The sequence below is a fragment of the Calliphora vicina genome, chromosome 2, assembly GCF_958450345.1.
Source record: "Calliphora vicina chromosome 2, idCalVici1.1, whole genome shotgun sequence".
Lineage (NCBI taxonomy): Eukaryota > Metazoa > Arthropoda > Insecta > Diptera > Calliphoridae > Calliphora > Calliphora vicina.
Window position 1 is genome coordinate 101,747,400 of NC_088781.1, and position 20,355 is coordinate 101,767,754.

At 30.7% G+C, this 20,355-nt stretch overlaps 1 protein-coding gene across 1 annotated transcript; it reads right to left on the reverse strand.

Moving 5' to 3' along the window:
* Nucleotides 1-6,292: 6,292 nt before the first annotated feature.
* LOC135951424 (speckle-type POZ protein-like) lies at nt 6,293-7,351 on the reverse strand. The gene is made up of 2 exons (XM_065501078.1): nt 7,195-7,351; nt 6,293-7,068 (listed from the first exon to the last, which is right to left on the reverse strand). Exons 1-2 carry the CDS (start codon nt 7,334-7,336, stop codon nt 6,308-6,310), a joined length of 903 nt encoding a protein of 300 aa, XP_065357150.1. The 5' UTR covers nt 7,337-7,351; the 3' UTR covers nt 6,293-6,307.
* Between the last annotated feature and the right edge of the window lie 13,004 nt (nt 7,352-20,355).

Genomic DNA, 20,355 nt, shown 5'->3' on the forward strand with positions numbered 1-20,355 from the left:
CCAAGGCGAATTTATACAAGGTGCTATCAGTTCTACAAATACAACAATTGGTCTTAACAAATGTCAAAAAACAAAAATGAAAAAATAAACAAATATGTATTAAAACTTAATGTAGTGTAGATAATTGTATAGTGAGGGCTTTACTTATTTATGTAAAAAATAAATATTTTGTTAATACGATTAGAATATGTAGATATTTAAATATAAAAACAAGCTTTGACAACTGTTAAAACCAAAAAGCGACAAAAAAAATGATCAGCTGTTTGACTGACTCCACCTTGTATAAATTCGCCTTGGTCTGAACTGTCAATTCACTTGTGGTTGTTGTGGCGAAAAATACAACAAGCCCAAAAGCAAAAACAACAACAGGCAACTTTGACAACTCAGACCTTAAACCAAAAACAAAATTGCTTGTGGTTTTTGTAAATGTTGTAGTACTGTCGCTACTTTATTAATTTACTTTGCCACGTATCAAACTGATTTGACAAACTCAGTTTTTTTTGATTGTGTTAGTGAAAAAAATCCCACACGTATATGTTGATGTGAGTTTGACGAAAATCAAAACAATTTAGATTTTCACTGCCGCCGCTAATATGATTTGAAGCGAATTTGATGTGTTGCTGCGAAAAACGTCAAATGGCATTTTTATTCAGTTTTCACAGCGTCAACATCATAGGGTGAATTAATAAAAAAAATTCTTAACTTTAAAAAACAAGCTTTCAAATGAAATTTGATGGTTTGATACAAAGTATAACAAGTAGTCCAACTCTCTATTTTTTAAAATTACTCTCTCACATATACGGGTACCGTGTGAATTCAACACCCTTGTGAGAGAATTAAACACAACAACAAATAAAAAACTTTATGTTAAAATATTGTTAAATTTACATGTTAAAACTCATTGATACGCTATTATATCCATTTTAATTATTTTTTAAATCACTTTTAACACTATTTTATTGCAAAAACATTTCTAATTTGCACAAATTAAAATAAAATTTTTTAGTAAAAATTTGACATTTAATTTTTCTGTGGTGAAATTTAACTAACCGAACAGAGTTGCTTTTCTAGGTAGTGGAAATCGTATTAAAAACTAAAAATGTATAAATAGAATATTTATATATAGTTGGCAGAAGATTTTACCCTGCAATGACCATTTTGGCTTGCAAAAATATGTTAATATCCAGATGAAAGTCATACTTAACAAACGACATCTTAATTTTATCTAAAGTATGATAAATTTTAGGAATTCTGTAGAATGTGCTAAAGAAAAGCACATTATTTATTATATACAAATTATACAGCATATATACAGTATACAATATAGATATATATGAATTCATCTTCAAACATATTATAAGTAGCTATTTATTTACCAATAAATATTTTTTTAATTAAGAGATGAAAGACAAGTGAATATGAAAATTATTTAATATTAATGATTACTTATATCTAACAATATTTTCTTATATCTAACAATATATGACAAATAGTTAATTTATTACAAATAATTATTATTAGACATTTTAAGCTAATGTATATACATATGTACATTGTTTTAGAATGATATTAATTACAAACATAATTAAGTATATTATAGAATTAAACTACAAAACTTTGAATGGTTGAATTAACAAAATCGTAAACAAAGAATTAAAGGAGCTCATAAAAAATGTAAACTGAAGTTTTTTTGACTTTCTTTGTTAACAGTAATTTATCCACACAATAAAAAAGTCAGTCCATTTCAATTTTATATTTAGGAAAATTGATAAATATAACCGCAAAAGAAATGTTGGTATTGCATAATGAAAAAACTGCAAAATTTCGAAGAATTGCCATATTTGTTTTAATTTAAAATTTCTGTCTGACAAGTTTTTCGTTATTTGTTTTATTTACATCATACGTGAGAAAGTTTTAGAACTTTGCTACGTAAGTTTGGGCATGATGACTTTTTGTTAAAAAATTTTAGTACAAAATATATCCGAACTCTAATAAAAAAAAAATATAAAATCTTCGTGATTAATATTATCACAACAATAAAATTTGGGAACACATTGCGAAAGTTGTGCATATAGAATTTTTGATAAATTATTTTTATGACACACAGTATCAAAGATGTTCATAAATTTTTTATTTAAATTGTTTATATAAGCTTGAAAATCTTCCGGAGGTTTTACTAAAGTGTTTTTTTCAAACTCTTTTTCATAAAAAAAGCTGTATTTATCATAATAGGAAGCCTCGGTAAATTTTGGTAAACTTCCTGCACATTCATGTAATTTATATAATTTACGGTAAAGATATCCACAAATATATGTCATAGCATTCTCTTCTAAAAAAAAACATTTCTTCGGAATGTTCTGAAGAAATATCTTCCAAAAAATCTTCCTTTATTGTAAAATTTTGAAATTCATCCCAAGTTTCCAGAGCATTTGGGTTTGAAAATGCTTCCTCTAACAGTCCACTAGTATTCTTAAAATCACTATTTAGGTGTTCAACCTCATTCTGAACCTCGCAGTTACCATTTGACACAGCGTTAACGTAATCTACTCCCCAGCGTTTTTGAAAGAGACTGCAGAACATTGTACTAGTAATGCTGTCAGCGTTACCAGCTCCACGTCGAATATGTCCAAAAAAGTGCTCTAAATTGTCTTGGGTTAACCGTCTAGTAGATAAAAATAAAAAACCTTCTTTTTGAAGAGTTTCCCACAATTGATATAAACTGTTTATATTTAATAACCAACCATTTTTAAAAGAAAACCTATTTATGGTTTTAACTGAATTTTCAGCATTTTTTAAATGATTTATTTGATCATCTGATCCAATGAACACTGCTTTGCCAAATTTCATATTTGTACTAGAACTATTAAATAAATCAAATAAATTATTAAAAAATATAAGATATTCGGAAGTATTTGGCATAGTAGCTGTTTTAGATGGATCTACAAGGCCTGAAGAATATAAAACATTTAAACCAGATGATACTGTATTACTAAAAATTTGAGTTGCATATTTAACTTTCATGCTTTGAAGTTTGTGAGGTTTTATGTGGACATCTGAAAGTTTAGGAGCACATCTAACTGATAATTTTGAATCCAACTCATAAAAGTATTCTATATCTTTCCAAGAAACTAATTTATTTTCGAAATTAACAATGTTTTTTATGTTATACAGTGAATTTCGAACATTTTTCATTAAATGGGGAGTGTCATGAAATGCAAATACTTTTTGCGAATTAATTATAAAATAAGGCTTTTCAAAAGAAACGTTTAAAATTTTATACAAACTAGAAAAATTTTTACCTTGGTCACATACGAAATGGATTGGTTTAAGTCCAATGTTCTGCAGTCCTTCAATTACCTCGAAAAATAGTGTTTTAATAATTTCAGCCTTACAGCCGTTATGCACAAGATAGTAGCATAATGGCTGCTTCCAAAATTTTCCACCAATGCCTTGGACCATAAAAACTAAAACAGTTGTGGCTACTTTCGGAGATCTACTTTCATTTCCAAAGTCTTCTAGTCCAATTATTTTATCAACTTTCCTATTGTATGTCAGGTGAGTTTTTAATGACATTTCATCACATGAAATAGAGACATATTTCTGATGATCATTAAAATTTTCTGCTCTTATTTTCAAAAGATTCAATTGTTGGTGTTTAAGTCCAGGTTCTCTTGGCCATTCAGAAACAAAGTCTAATAGAGTTGATTTACCAGGCCAAAGAAAATCTGTTTTTAAATACCTATATGTCATGGGTGAAATGAAATATACACCTAAAGCAATTGTCTTTACTTGGTTTGTGTATCGTCTACCCTTTAACTCTTTGTTTACATTTTCTAATGAATTTTCCACACAAATTTTGAATTTGTTTGGTAAATTATCAAATAATGAGTCTTTCGTTTTTTTTTCTAAATTGAGTTTAAGGTTTTGATGCAATAATACTTCATTTTCAATTTCTAATTTTTTAACTTTATCTTCTAGTTCCTTAATATAGATCAAATATTTGGAACAATTACAATCATTACTAAAACTAGAAATAATGTTATTATTAGCTTGCATGCATATTTTTTTTGGAGGAGGCCCAACAATATTACATAATAAATTTTGATCAGGTATTGCGTTTTTATTTAAATTTTGGTGAGACAACATAATACTAGAAAAATGATTTTAACATGCGAATAAATTTTTACTTTCTGGAATATTGAGTATTTCGAGCCAAGATGCTCTTCTAATAATGATTAAATAAAAAAGTTATATTAGTTTCAATATCTTACCAATGAAGTGTACTTCTAGTAAGAAAATATAGTCGGTCAAGCCTAACATTTAATTTAATAAAGATACAATATGTACAATAATTGTTGGCTACCTGCAAATCTTGCTGTATGTTACTCATGCAATCACTATGGAATGAGTTACATACATATAAATCCTATAACATAATAGTAGACCCCTTTCACACTAGACAATTTAGTTGCGCAAGTCTCTTGCCCAACAACAAAACCATTTTCTTCTTAACCCGACATTACCTCTGGCATCTACAAACACAAGAGACTTGCGCAACTAAATTGCCTAGTGTGATAATAATTATATTAAAGTGTTATTATTTTTAGAGTAAAACACTTTTTCGGTATGCAAACTCAATTAATACCTTTGAGCATCAGTGTCCTTGTTTGGGAAATTGAATAACTTATTGTAATTTTTGCATTTATAAACGCAGTTTCTAGGCATTTTGAAAGAATGTTTAGGAATCTGTAATTTAAAACCAGAATTCATTACATATGCCTAATCAAGCAGTGGACAGGGAAATAATAAGTCGGTCAAGCCCGACAATATGATACCCTACACCAAGATGATTAATTTATTTTAATACCAATGCTAGTTAAATTGATATTCGGACGGTCAGACGGACATCGCTTAATCGACTCAGTGGTCCTGAGCAGATTGGTATACTTTAATGTGGGTGTTGGCACAATATTTTTGCACGTTACAAACATCTGAACTAACACAATATACCCTCCATAAGTACTATGGTGGTGTAGGGTATAACAATTAAAATAACCATAATTACCTTGTTTAATGAGCGGTTTATATGTAGAAATATAACAGAATGTTAAGTTCTGCAATTCTTATTATTTTTAAAAAATAATTCAAAATATTTATAGCCGTTATTTAGTGTTTTGCGTATTTTCTTGTTCGTTTCTGACATGAGGTGAATAAAAAGTTTAAAAAAATCAAAATTTTAGTTGCTATTTTAAGTATTTTAGAGCACTATTGCTTTATTGCGCATTTTTATTAATTTTTGCAGCTTTAAAACCAATGTTAAACAAATTCTTAATTAGCACACGATTATAAAATTTTGTATACATTTTTTTTATTGAATTAATTTTAATTAATAAATTATTTTTCAAAAAAACCTACTTAATAAAGTAATAAAAATTCCAAACAATTTTATAAGACTCTGCAGGTATGGTGAAAATTAAAAAGTCACCAAACATACATATTTTTGTTACTAACACATATTTAGACTTAGGTACTTTTTCACTAACACATGTTTAGAGTTAGGTACTGCTGTCAAAGAGTTGGACTACTTGTTATACTTTGGTTTGATACGTTGCTGTGTTACGGTGCGTTTACACATGCAAGTAGATTGAGGAAAGTTGAGAATACGTATTATTATCGAAAATGTCGAAAATACATCGAAATGTCTACAAGTTGCTTGAGCGTTTACACATGCAAGTAAAAGTTCATTTTAAAAATGTCGTCAAAACGTAAACACATTATTATTAAGAGTTGCCTAGGATACCACATATATATATTTGTAGGGAAATAATTGTTATAAATAATTATTATTATTACTTTAATGAGATTAGTGCTCTTAAATTAATTTAATAGCGTTCTTTATTCATATTTGAAGAGAAAAAACAATTTTTTTTACAAATATACATAAAATAAGTTAAAAATATAATAATTATTTTACCACAATCCAGTAATTTTTTTTAAATTTTTTTAGTTAGGCAACTCTGTTTGTGTTTTTGACACTTTATTGCAGTAAGTGTCAAAAAATCACTGTCCATCGAAATTCACTAGGCAGTGAGCTGTAAGTGGCTGCATGTGTGCTTGTGTTAGTGCAAAAGTGTGAATGTATTGTGTTTTTCGAACTGTTACTTGCATGTGTAAACGCTAGGTTAAGCAAAACTAAATATTACCAATACATACATATTATTTGTCAAATCAGTTTGATACGTGGCCATCGTGCTGAAATCATATTAATTAATTTAACTTGAATTACATTCATACGATTTATTGAAATTTATTTTTTTGTTACAGCTGAAATATATAATTCTTTTAATAAATTCGGAAAATTTCTATGCAGTTCTTCAAACTCAGCAGATTTAATGAACTCTTTGGCATTTTCATTTAATAGTTGTATAGTTTGATCTTTCAACTTTCTAAATCCATAACGATCTATTAAAACTAACTTTTTAGCTGCATTTTCCATCGACAGATCGGAGGTCAGCTTTTGCTCACATATAGTTTTGAGGCCATTCAAATTATACTTATCAGCTACAGCTAACAGTTCATCCCACATTTCATCTAGTTTTGGGACTTTACCGGTGTAAATATAGCGCAGCATTTCCTCACATACGTCACTATCAAAATCTTCTATATTGACACAATTATCTTCATTCTCTTTCATTTTATGCTCAAACATGGCAGCAAAAACCTCACTACGAGCCGCCAATACAATTTTATGAGCCTGGATTTCTTTATCATCCTTTGTCTTTATTATAACATCACAAAATTTCTTCTTTTGAATAAGATTGTGCAAATCATCACGCAACGTACTTTTGGTTTCTTGAGCCATTTTGTCAGAAAGACATTGTGATTTCATAGTTGTTACAACTCTACTTTTAACATGAATTTCACATAATATTGTTAAGACATTTTTAGGATATAACTTGCATGATTTAGCAAAAATTACGTCTCTTCGAATTAAATTATCACCATGAGGGGGGTATTCGTAGCCATCTATATTTTTCTTAATTGAAACTGCTTTTCTTCCTTCAGTGTCTAATATGGAAAATATTAAAAAGGAATCACATGCTTCATGATTCATTAATCTTTGGATTATATATACCAGAATACTATCTGGATTAGAGTTAAGATCGAGCTCCAATATCCATTTTGTTTCCTTACCATATGCATCATTACCAACAAACTCGCCGGATTTTAAATTATGTCTACTGTAAGGATTAAATCCTTTAATGGTCCATTTAAAAGAAAATGGTGTAATTTTAATCTCCGTGTCACACCAGTCCATGATATTACTAGTCGACATTTTGCTACTCAATGCAGGGCTACCAGCCAGAGAAACAAGCCGAAGTAAAATGATCGGCGGCGGCGGCGGGGTATATTTTGGTCGGCGGCGGCGGCTTAAACAAGAAAGTAACGGCGGCGGCTTAAATGTCGGCTAAAATTTGTAAATAATGTATTTTTACGACAATAGTTACTATTAAAGTCGGATTAACAATGTTAGCAATGTTTTCGGAATAAATCAAGAGTTTAGGGCATAGAGAATTATACATAGAGACGAGACACTCCGTATTGTCAAACAAAAATACAACAAATCAAAAGTCTGATACAACAACAAAATACATTGACTACCATGTATTTTGTTACCGATGTGAACAAAACATACTTTTAAAACACACTTTTTTTCAGAGCTGCATAAAATAGTAGCAGTATTTTTGTATCTACTACTATTTAAAAGTGTAGTATAGTAAACTAATGCATGTTGTTGTTGTTACCAAAAAACACGTGCGTAACAATACATAACAATAAATGTAAACAAAACGTGACAAAAATAGAGGTAACTTTCAGCATTTGCCACCACGACAACTTAGGACGAATTAAATTTTTTTAAACGGTAATCAATAGAAAAACACTTCAGGAACCTAATTTTATATTAGTCACTTCTGATATTTAATTAATTAATGAAATATTGTATAATAAAAAAGCAATATTACACAACATTTTTTATAGCACTTAGGCCTGGTAACTTATCAATATTTTAAACATAGTTAATGTTTAAATATATTTTTTCCATACAAAAAAATTATTTAAACATTGATTAAGCTTAACTATGTTTAAAATTTTGATAAGTTACCTGGCCTTAACGTTTTTTATATAATAATATTATATTCATTTAGTAATATTATATATATATAGTTTTTCATTCCTAAAACCGATATCGTTCGTGGTGCCAAAAAACGACTAATGCATTTCGATAGGGTAATGTCCTAGAAATCATGATAGGGTGTTGTCACTTTCGAAAAATTAGCCGTTTACAGGGTATACCACATAAATGTGTAAAAACCGTAATATTATATATATATAGTTTTTCATTCCTAAAACCGATATCGTTAGTGGTGCCAAAAAAAGGCTAATGCACTTCGATAGGGCAATGTCCTACGAATCACGCTAGGGTGTTGTCACTTTCGAAAAATTAGCCGTTTACAGGGTATACCATATAAAGTTGTAAAAAGAGTAATATTATATATATATATATAGTTTTTCATTCCTAAAACCGATATCGTTCGTGGTGCCAAAAAAAGGCTAATGCACTTCGATAGGGCAATGTCCTACGAATCACGCTAGGGTGTTGTTACTTTCGACAAATTAGCCGTTTACAGGGTATACCATATAAAGTTGTAAAAAGAGTAATATTATATATATATAGTTTTTCATTCCTAAAACCGATATCGTTCGTGGTGCCAAAAAACGACTAATGCACTTCGATAGGGCAATGTCTTACGAATCACGCTAGGGTGTTGTCACTTTCGAAAAATTAGCCGTTTACAGGGTATACCATATAAAGTTGTAAAAAGAGTAATATTATATATATATAGTGTTTCATTCCTAAAACCGATATCTTTCGTGGTGCCAAAAAAAGACTAAAACATTTCGATAGGGCAATGTCTTACGAATCACGATAGGGTGTTGTCACTTTCAAAAAATTAGCCGTTTACAGGGTATACCACATAAATATGTAAAAACCGTAATATTATATATATATAGTGTTTCATTCCTAAAACCGATATCTTTCGTGGTGCCAAAAAACGAATAATGCTTTTCGATAGGGTAATGTCCTAGGAATCACGCTAGGGTGTTGTTACTTTCGAAAAATTAGCCGTTTACAGGGTATACCATATAAAGTTGTAAACAGAGTAACACTATATATATATAGTTTTTCATTCCTAAAACCGATATCGTTCGTGGTGCCAAAAAACGACTAATGCATTTCGATAGGGTAATGTCCTAGGAATCACGCTAGGGTGTTGTTACTTTCGAAAAATTAGCCGTTTACAGGGTATACCATATAAAGTTGTAAAAAGAGTAATATTATATATATATAGTTTTTCATTCCTAAAACCGATATCGTTCGTGGTGCCAAAAAACGACTAATGCATTTCGATAGGGTAATGTCCTAGGAATCACGCTAGGGTGTTGTCACTTTCGAAAAATTAGCCGTTTACAGGGTATACCACATAAATGTGTAAAAACCGTAATATTATATATATATAGTGTTTCATTCCTAAAACCGATATCTTTCGTGGTGCCAAAAAACGACTAATGCATTTCGATAGGGCAATGTCCTAGGAATCGCGCTAGGGTGTTGTCACTTTCGAAAAATTAGCCGTTTACAGGGTATACCATATAAAGTTGTAAAAACAATAACATATATAGTGTTACTGTTTTGACAACTTTATATGATATACCCTGTAAACGGCTAATTTTTCGAAAGTGACAACACCCTAGCGTGATTCCTAGGACATTACCCTATCGAAATGCATTATTCGTTTTTTGGCACCACGAACGATATCGGTTTTAGGAATGAAACACTATATATATATAATATTACGGTTTTTACACATTTATGTGGTATACCCTGTAAACGGCTAATTTTTCGAAAGTAACAACACCCTAGCGTGATTCCTAGGACATTACCCTATCGAAATGCATTAGTCGTTTTTTGGCACCACGAACGATATCGGTTTTAGGAATGAAAAACTATATATATATAGTGTTACTCTGTTTACAACTTTATATGGTATACCCTGTAAACGGCTAATTTTTCGAAAGTGACAACACCCTAGCGTGATTCCAAGGACATTACCCTATCGAAATGCATTAGTCGTTTTTTGGCACCACGAACGATATCGGTTTTAGGAATGAAAAACTATATATATATAATATTACTCTTTTTACAACTTTATATGGTATACCCTGTAAACGGCTAATTTTTCGAAAGTGACAACACCTTAGCGTGGTTCCTAGGACATTGCCCTATCGAAATGCATAAGTCGTTTTTTGGCACCACTAAAGATATCGGTTTTAGTAATGAAAAACTATATATATAATGTTAATTTTATTTTGGAAAAAATAACATACTTTTTTTAATAACAAATACTACATGTATGGTTGCAAAAATACGTATTTTATGCCTTTTTTTCTGTTTTACGGTTTTATACAACTGTTCATAAATGTATTGTAAAAAGTTTGTTTTCTGGTATGTTTTGTTCACGCGAGTTATTTTGTTGTTGCATGAGTTAGGTTTTTGACAACAGACTTAGGTTTTTGACAATTCCGTCTCGTCACTATGTTACCCTATGGTTTAGGGGTTAGAAGAATTTATAGTCAATATATATAATAGTAAATTTCTCATATATTTAGAAAATCATTGATCATTATGGGAATCATTGAATAGGGCTTCAAAATACCTTTTATATGATTTATAATATAGTACTGTTTATTAACATTGTGAACCAAAAATTACTTTTTGAATTTATGTATATTTTTCAGTACTTCAGAAAATTTTGATATACAGAAAAAGTGATTTTTGCGAAGCCGGTGTCCGATACACCCCAGAGTTTTGAGTCCATTCAGAAAAAAATTATGAAAATTTTAACTTTAACTGGGACCTTGATTTATTCCAACTTTTCAATGTGTGATTATTCTAAAAATAATGCTTTAATACATTTTAAAAGAAAATTATTAATTTGTTTTCTAAAACACTAAAAATATTTTTTCAAAAAACAAGTAAGAGAGCTATATTCGGCTGTGCCGAATCTTATATACCCTTCACCAAATTATACTTCAAAATAAAAATTTAAATATTTTTAGGTAAACAAAATTTTTTTTTCCAAAGTTGTTTTTTTAATTTTTGGAAAAAAAATTTTTCGAATTGTTATTTAATATTTCTTTTTTAAATTTTTTTTTTTAATTTAATTTTTTTTTTGTTTTTTCAATTTTTTTTATGGTGAAAAAAATTCGGGTTAAAAAATATTTTTTCCGATTTTCACGTCATTGCAAAGGTCTTTGAAATATTTATCATTAGATATCCATATTAAAGGCCTGCACAAGACAACATTTTGTTGAAAAATGTCTTAATTCAAAATTTGATGCTTTGTTTTGTTGTGTCGACGCGCACATCATGTTGTTCAATGTCATCGCGCCGCAAAAACCATGTGCCATGTCATGTCTATAACTATTGATGATGCTGTTGTTATGTGTGGTAGATTGAATTGATGTTAACAAGTGTCGCATTGTTAGGCAGAATAAAATTGCATATCAGAATGAAATTGTACACAACTGCTGAACTGTGAAAATCTGAGAACTATTATTATTTAGCATTATATTTTTTTTTTTAAATATTTAGAATAAATAATATAAGGATTTTTAAAAAATATAAATAATAAAGTGTAACACAGAAAAAAGAAATTCATAATTGGAATGAATTTTTTAATAAATATTATTAATCGAAAATTAATTTTTTTCCTAACTTTTTTCATTCAGAATAAGAACATGTTCATAAATATTATAAAATTGTTCATGAAGGAAATTTTTGCTTTTTTACACAAATTTGTTGCTATTTTATAATAAATTGCATTACCCAATGATTTATGTAGTTCAAATATTTTTGTATAATATCCCAATATTGGCCAATATTTATAAATGTATCGAAAAGTCTGAAACGTAAATAATATAATTAAAATTCAAAAAATGCAGTAAATTTAGCCCATACATATTTTCTCATTGTATAGCTGAAATTCATAAAAAATTAAATATTTTCAAGAAAAATTTCAAACATTTTTGAATAACATAAAAATATAAAACTTAAATAATTTTGTTTTTTTTTCGATTTTATTTGAAAACAAAAAATAGGAAAAAAAATTCTGTGAAGTTACGCAATAAATGCCCTACACTTTTTCTTCAAATCGTTGGGCAGTTGCATTTGTTCCATTGGAACATTTTCGTAGATTTATATTTTTGTAGCAATTATGCCGCGAAAGATTCAGAGACACTTCATTAAATTTAAACACGTTTTTACAACGAGTATAATAAACACGTTTGTCTTTAATATCATTAAATATATTATAAACTTCACCGTTAAGGATTTATACATTAATTTAATTTTCTTTAATTAAACACCGTCTAATAGGCCAATTGGCTTTGTTCATGGAGTTTTATTTTATTTAGCAATGTAATTATTAAATGTCCCGTTAATAATATTAGAGCGGTTGTACCTAAGTCAGGTAGTATTTAAAATATGTATGTGAAAAACATTACATTTTTAATTCCATGAAAATCATTGGCATTTTATGGCTTATATTCCACGTATTCCTTTTTAAGTAATAATATAACAGGTAATATTACTAAATATTGTAAAATTTTCCAAAACAACATTGAAAAACCCATTGGTTTACTTTCGTACAAAAACAAAATTGCTTGTGGTTTTTGTAAATGTTGTATTTGTTGTAGTACTGTCCAAAGTAAATTTACTTTGGTACTGTCCAAGGCGTATTTAACAAGGTGACAGCTTGGTACTGTCCAAGGTGCATTTAATAAGGTGTCATCGGCTGCACAGCTGATTATAGAAATAGCTCGCACAAATGTCAAACTACATATATAAAATATATTCGCCCGTACGTCCGTATATCAAACTCTATATATAAAAAATAAGTGAATTCGCCTGTATTTATTTCAATTCGCCACTGCTGTCACCTTGTTAAATACGCCTTGGTACTGTCGCTACCATGGTGTAATGATATACAAGGTGACATTAATCAAACAGCTGATTATTTATACCCTTCAGCTTCGTGAGAAGGGTATATATAAGTTTGTCATTCCGTTTGTAATTTCTACATTTTTCATTTCCGACCCTATAAAGTATATATATTCTGGATCCTTATAGATAGCGGAGTCGATTAAGCCATGTCCGTCTGTCTGTCTGTCTGTCTGTCTGTCTGTCTGTCTGTCTGTCCGTCTGTCCGTCTGTCTGTCTGTCTGTGTGTTGAAATCAATTTTCTGAAGGCCCCAGATATCTTCGGGATCCAAATCTTCAACAATTCTGTCAGACATACTTTCGAGAATTTTGCTATTTTTGCTATCAGCAAAATCCGTCCATAAATAACGGAGATATGAGCAAAAATCCGAGACAACCTCTGAAAATTTCATCAAAAAACACAATGTATTGCATGCTTTGACAAAAAAACAACAAAACGTATGCTTGGATGTGCAAGCTTTGTGTATTTTGTTTTTTTTTGTGTTTTGTTTCTTTTGGCGTTGTTGTTGTTTTTTATACAACTAAACTTTTGTTTGGTTGTGTGTTGGTTTTTTTGACAAAAAATCAACAAATCGTATGTTTGAATGTGCATGCTTTGCGTATTTTGTTTCTTTTGTCGTTGTTGTTGTTTTTTATACAATTAAACGTATGTTTGGATGTGTGTTGGTAGTGTTTATAAACCGGTTAACCGGTTAACCGAAAAACCGGTTTTTCTTCGAAATCTCGGTTTTTTGCGAACCGGTTAATTTAAAATGTTGATTTTCGGTTAACCGGTTTATCCGGTTTTCATCACTCGGTTAACCGGTTTTTAAAATTTGGGATTAAAATTGATAAATCTAACGTTTTTGTTCATTTTTAATATTCATTGTATACACATTATTGGTCTGATTTGAAACCTAAACTGCAGATTTACAATACAAACCTATTTAGATTGATATTTTTAAGAATTACAAAGATTCTAAATAGTAGAGGACGATGAGTTTACTTAAAAACTTTTTCAGAATAAATTGCACATAATGAAACAATTAAAAATTAATTCCGCATAATTCTAGAACTTATGCCAAATCTTAATAATGATGTAATAATAGTGATACTTTTACCAAACGTTAAGTTGAATTTGATATGCATAAATACTTTCAATCAATATGAATTCATTAGTGTGTTTTGTTCTTAAAATTTTATTTTATTAATCATTGTGTTAGCTTAGTGTACAAAGTCCTTTTCAGAAGTATTACAGGAGAGACAAAACACGTTTAAAATCCATAATTTTAAATATGAAATCTGATAATGGAGTTTTATTACTTACATATTTCGTACGATTTATAATGACAAATAAGCACAGCTGAGAAGAAGTGCGTTTGTATCTTATAGGTCCTTTTTTGGGACTTGTAACATTTTCTGTTTCACATCAGAAAGTCGTGGTGATAATAAATTTCAAAATTATCAAATATTTAATTAAAAATTGATTTGGTTGAAATTTAATGAATAAACTAATTACCAAAACAAATATTATATAGTTAGTAACATATTTATACTCAATTCCATTTGATAATTTAGAAATTTTTTCAAAATAAAATGAACTTAGCACTTTTGTATATTCATAACCATTCCAGTCAGGAATGGTTAATTCCTGACTGCTAAAAACTACACATTTTAAAACTGTATATACTTTATTGGACATTTGATGTTTTCTACATATATATGACGGTTAACCGGTTTAACCGGTTTTTTCGACGTCGGTTAACCGAAAAACCGGTTTTTTAAAAAAGGCCAATTTTCGATTAACCGACAAACCGGTTTTTTAAAAAGTCGGTTTTTTATAAACACTAGTGTTGGTTTCATTGCCTTGCGTATTTTGTTTTTTCTTTTGGTGTTTTGTTTCGTTTGGCGTTGTTGTTGTTTTTTGTGTTCTTGATAAATTTAGGATGCTGTACGCTGAAAGTGGGCAATGTACATACATATATACCAGCGAAATGCAATGAGCTCTCAAATGAGCTCTCTTGTTTTTATTTTCACATGTAAGTTATTTAAAATGAAACAACTTTGAGTACTTGACTGCAACTGAAGTTGCGATCAAAATGATCTTTATTTATAATCACAAAATAAAAATGTCAATAAAATAAAACAAAGAATTAATTATGCAGACATATCGTCAGCATTTACAAAATATCAAATTATGCAGACATACCGTCAGCATTTACAAAAAATATTAAATTCTTATTAAAATAACATAATTAAAATAAACAAGAAATTGCAGACAGTTAAATGAACTTTTATAAGTTTAACAATAACGCAAACGCAGCAAAATTGAAAAAGTAAAGAAAGAGGGAGTATTCATAATTAATTAAATTAGTCTTAACTCTTCCCCCCTAAAATTTGATTGTCCTCAATCAAAAGTACGGTATCTGTGTAATTTTCATTATGTGTTGTTCCTTAGATTCGTTTCCACTCGGGGTAATTTCCCCTAAGGGTAATGAAGCATTAACATAGGTTCTTGCTGGGTATTGTGAACTCCTTGAGTGACATGATTTTTTCAGACTTACGGACAATAAGACAGTAATCCCGAGGATCACTAAAACATAGGCTATTACATCACCCATTTTGCTCTCGATATTCAAAGGCTCGATCGCTTCCGTATTATTGACATGCATTTCCTTGATTAACTCTAGAGTAAGAGTTTCTTCCACATGTGAATTCCCTACCTTTGGTTGTACAACGGCTGGCAGTGGATAAGCATAGGTGATTTCTGAACCTGAGAAAACCTTACCGTTTGCTGATATCGTTTCATTGTGAAATTTTATGAGGAAAGTACCGTTTAGATCAAATGGCTCTCGACCAATGAGAATTGTGCCATTAAATTGATTCAATAAAAGTGCCCCAGGAAGGATTTCCTGTACTGTGGCCATATGGAAATTATTAATTAACGTGCAATTGGACGGTTTGCTGCGTATTAAATTCGGAAGGCATTCAGATTCACTGATGTCTTCGACTTCACTATATTTGCATATTGTTAATTTATTCAAGTTCTTACATTTATTCTTTACACCAAGTATTTGTCTGTCACATACCAAAATTTCATTAAATTTAATCTTACTAACAAATTTACCAATTTTTACAGGCTCTATTAAAATTTTTTTACAAGATTCATTACACGTTGATGGAATATTTACAATATAAATCAAGGAACTTCCATTGGAAGCTATTTTTATTTCGCCAAATTCTAAGATTTCTTTTAAATTTAAATAAGGGATATTTTCATTCTCAAAAATTTTCTTTACAAATTCCATTTCTTCATGAGACAGGATGAATGAATTAATAACACCTACTTTGGCCCAATGAATAGCATATTGTAGGTTTACTATTTCGTCTTTTATAATTTCAAGTTTATATTTTAATTTTGTTATCTCTAAATTTCCTTGAGTTCGTTCGTCATTTTGGACGACTTTGATTATTTGATTCATTTTTACTGTTAATTCATTCATTCTATCTAATGATAGTTTATTTATAATAACTTGTTTATTATTATTTCTAAGAACATTGCTCATCTTATTTTGTATAATTTCGAAATCGTCATGGTCAGGATTACCTGCAATCCATTTCCATGCAGATCCAATGAAATTTAGGGATCTCTTATTTCTAGGTTTTAATGCATTTAGCTTATCTTGTAATTGGGAAATTTCGTGGAAAAGGAAGGGATGTAAGGGATGGGATGTGTCAATTCTTGCTCTTAGTGTTTCCTTGATATCATTAATAAACCTCTGGTAATTATCGAGTTCCACGACATGTATTAGTTTTATCGAGCCCGTTTGAAGTCTTGCAATACCAGTATCGATTGCTACTATTTGCGAATTGGTATAATCTAGAATCTTTACTTCGCCATAAGCGAGAGATGATAACGCAATGCTAAAAAAAGAGAAAAAATAAAAAATGTTCATAGATCCATATTACGCTAGTTGCGGATGTTGTTCTTGTGAACAATTTTTCCACTATCTGTCAATACGGTGGTGTGCCTGTCTTCTTTGATTAGTTCCTGCCTATAGTTTTTAGAAAGCTTAGTCCCTAATCTCTTATTAACCTTCACGAAGATTTTTTCACCCACTTTATACTCCTTCGGGACATTTCTATCACGATTATGGTACTTCAAATCAGATATCTGCTTATCCTTAATGTCCTTGACCATCTTCGCTATTTCAATTTCGCGTTCCTTGGGTTTGCCATGAAGCTTCCTACCGAAAAATGCATCGACTGGTTTTTTCCCCAAAGATGAATGAACTGTATTATTGTATTCGAAGGTGGATTTATCCAAGAGTTCAGCCAAGTTAAATTGTGTTCCCTCCGACTTAAGGCATCTCATAATCTCGGAGAGTGTTGAGTGAAATCTCTCTATTTGTCCGTTTACAGTACTTGCGTAAGGTGGAATCCTGAAAACCTTAACGTTGAATTGATTCTCCATCATAAATATTATAGATTTTGAATTAAAAGATTTTTCATTATCCATCACGACAATTTCGGGCATTCCAAAGTTCAGCAGTATTTCTCTTAGGGGTTGTCTGATATCCTCGGTTGCCCTTGATTTCAATATTCTCGTCTGGGCATATTTTGTAAGTTTGTCAATTCCCGTCAAGATAGAAGTCTTTTCCGTTATGTAGATATCAATATGAATAATTTGTCCCGGATATTGTGGGATTGGTGTCTCCTGAATATTTATGTTATTAGGATGCCTATCATATTTATTTTCCTTACATATTTTACATAGTTTGGTGACTCTCTTTATTTTAGCTGTCATCTGAGGGAAGTAACATCGTTCGAGAAGTTGAGTTTTATTTTCTGTAGCATTTCGGTGTGCCCTGCTGTGTTCGTTTATGATCTCCACTTCTTGATCCGATTCATTTGAGATATCTGCCACCATTTTCCTTGTGTAGAGGACCTTAAATTTATAAAAGTTTATGGCGTATATTTCCTGGATTTTGCCAAGTATTTGGTCCGTAGTCTTTAAGCAGTTCGTGACTGAAGGGTTTAAGTATTTACTTAGAATTTCTTTTAATCGTTCTTCAGTGAAGTCCGGTTCCAAAATGATGTGGCGGTGGTATGTTGGAAACACGATTTGGAATTCGTACGACCGTTTCTCATGTTGTTCTATTATTATCTGGTTCTTAAACACGTTTATTGGTGCATCAGTAAATTGGATGAGGCTTCTAGGCGAGCTCTGATTGTTATGTTGTGTGGCAATTGTTGAGTTTATTTGAAATACTTCTTGTGGGGGTCTAGATAACGCGTCCGCAACGACATTGGTTTTGCCTGGTTTGTAGAGGAGTTCGTAATCATATTCTTCCAAAGATGCTTTCCATCTTTTAAGCCTGCTGTTAGAATTTTTGTTAGATAGTGCGTACGTGAGTGGCTGATGATCCGTAAAAATTTTAACTTTCGCGGAGCCGTACAGATAATTTCTAAGTGTTTTAATTGCCCAAACAATCGCGAGCATTTCTTTTTCATTGGTTGCGTAATGCTCTTCTGCTCTGTTGAGTGTCCTAGAAATAAAAGTAATAGGTCTTCCATCTTGTTCCAGTACCGCACCAATTGCGTAGTTTGAAGCGTCTGTGGTGAGGTGGAATTCTTTATCGAAATTGGGGTATGATAACATAACATCTTCTGATGTTAATGTCTTTTTTATTTTGTCGAATGCAATTAAATCATCATAGTGCATTTTGATATTTACTTTGCTGGACATGTTTTTGGACATTCGTCCCTCCTCCCCTCTCAAAAGCATTGTTAAAGGTTTTGCCAATTTGGCATAATCCTTTATAAAACGGCGATAGAACCCTGACATCCCCAGAAATGATCTTAAATCCTTTACTGTTTTAGGGACTGGGAATTTACTAATAGTTTCCACTTTTTTCGGGTTGGCTCGTATTCCGTTATCTGAGATTAGAAATCCTAAAAATTCCACTTCTGTTTTGAGGAATTCGCATTTATCCAGTTGGACTTTCATGTTGGCAGACTCCAACGTGTGGAAAATTTTTTCGATGTTATCAATATGTGTCTGTTCGTCTTTACCAAATATGACGATGTCGTCTATATAGACGTAGCAGATCTTTCCTATGTGTTCGCGTAATATGTCATCCAAAGCTCTTTGGAAAATTGACGGAGCATTTCTAAGTCCGAATGGAAGTCTTGTGAACTCGTACTTTCCGTTGTTGATCGAAAATGCGGTTTTTTCCATATCACATTCCCTAAGAGGAATTTGGTGAAAGCCACTTTTTAGGTCTATTACGGAAAAAAATTTATTCTGTACTAATTGTGAGAGAACTTCGTTGATTTCAGGAATGGGATATCTATCAGGGATTGTAACCATATTAAGTTTCCTGTAGTCGATGACCACTCTAAATTTCTTTTTTCCTGACGCATCCATTTTTTTTGGTACGATCCATATTGGTGAATTGTATGGGGATTTTGAGGGTTTAATAATACCTTGAGTCAATAGTTCTTTTATCTGACGTTCGACTTCATCTTTTAAATGCATTGGGTATGGGTAACATCTGGAGTAAATAGGGTCATCGGTGGTTGTTCGAATTTCTCCTTTTACAGTTGTTGTGTAGGTAAGACTTTCATTGGGTTCAGCAAACAAATTTGGGTATTTCGATATTAGATTATTTATTTTACGTTTTTGGTCTTCTTCCATATGATCTTTTCTTATCGTAATATTATTTACACATTGTGATACTTGCTGTTTTAGTTTAATTTTGATGTTGTCTTTCACAACCATTAAATTTTCCGCCGTGTGAATAACAGCTGATAGTTCTTTGAGGCTATCATTACCCAAAATGGCATGAAAAGATTTTAGTGTTGGTAATCCGAAAAATTTTATATTTATATCTCTTAATCCGAAAAGGTTAATGAATGTGTGGTGGGTTATGGGAATTTTACCTCCCACAGAATTTGCGTAGAAAGTGTTTTGGTTTTGAATGACTGTTCTCATAAGTGAAGTCTGTATATAATTTTTGTTTGATCCTGTATCTACTAATATTTTTAGGATTTCCTCATTATTTGTCTTTGCTTCGAAATATGGCAAAGACGAATTTGCTATTCTAAAAAATGAATATCTGCGAAGGGTTGGTCATCTTCTTGGTCATGTGGCATATAATGTGTTTGTTCATCAATGTATTCCTGCAGCGGTTGTAGTTCTCCTTCTGCTTCGTAAGGTGACATCTCATTATGATATTCTGTAGGAATTT

Coding starts and splice junctions, on each gene's coding strand:
- LOC135951424 (XM_065501078.1), bottom strand. CDS start 7,336: ATGTCGACTAGTAATATCATGGACTGGTGTGACACGGAGATTAAAATT. Junction 7,069..7,194: donor TGTTGGTAATGATGCATATG/GTAAGGAAACAA, acceptor TTTCCATATTAG/ACACTGAAGGAAGAAAAGCA.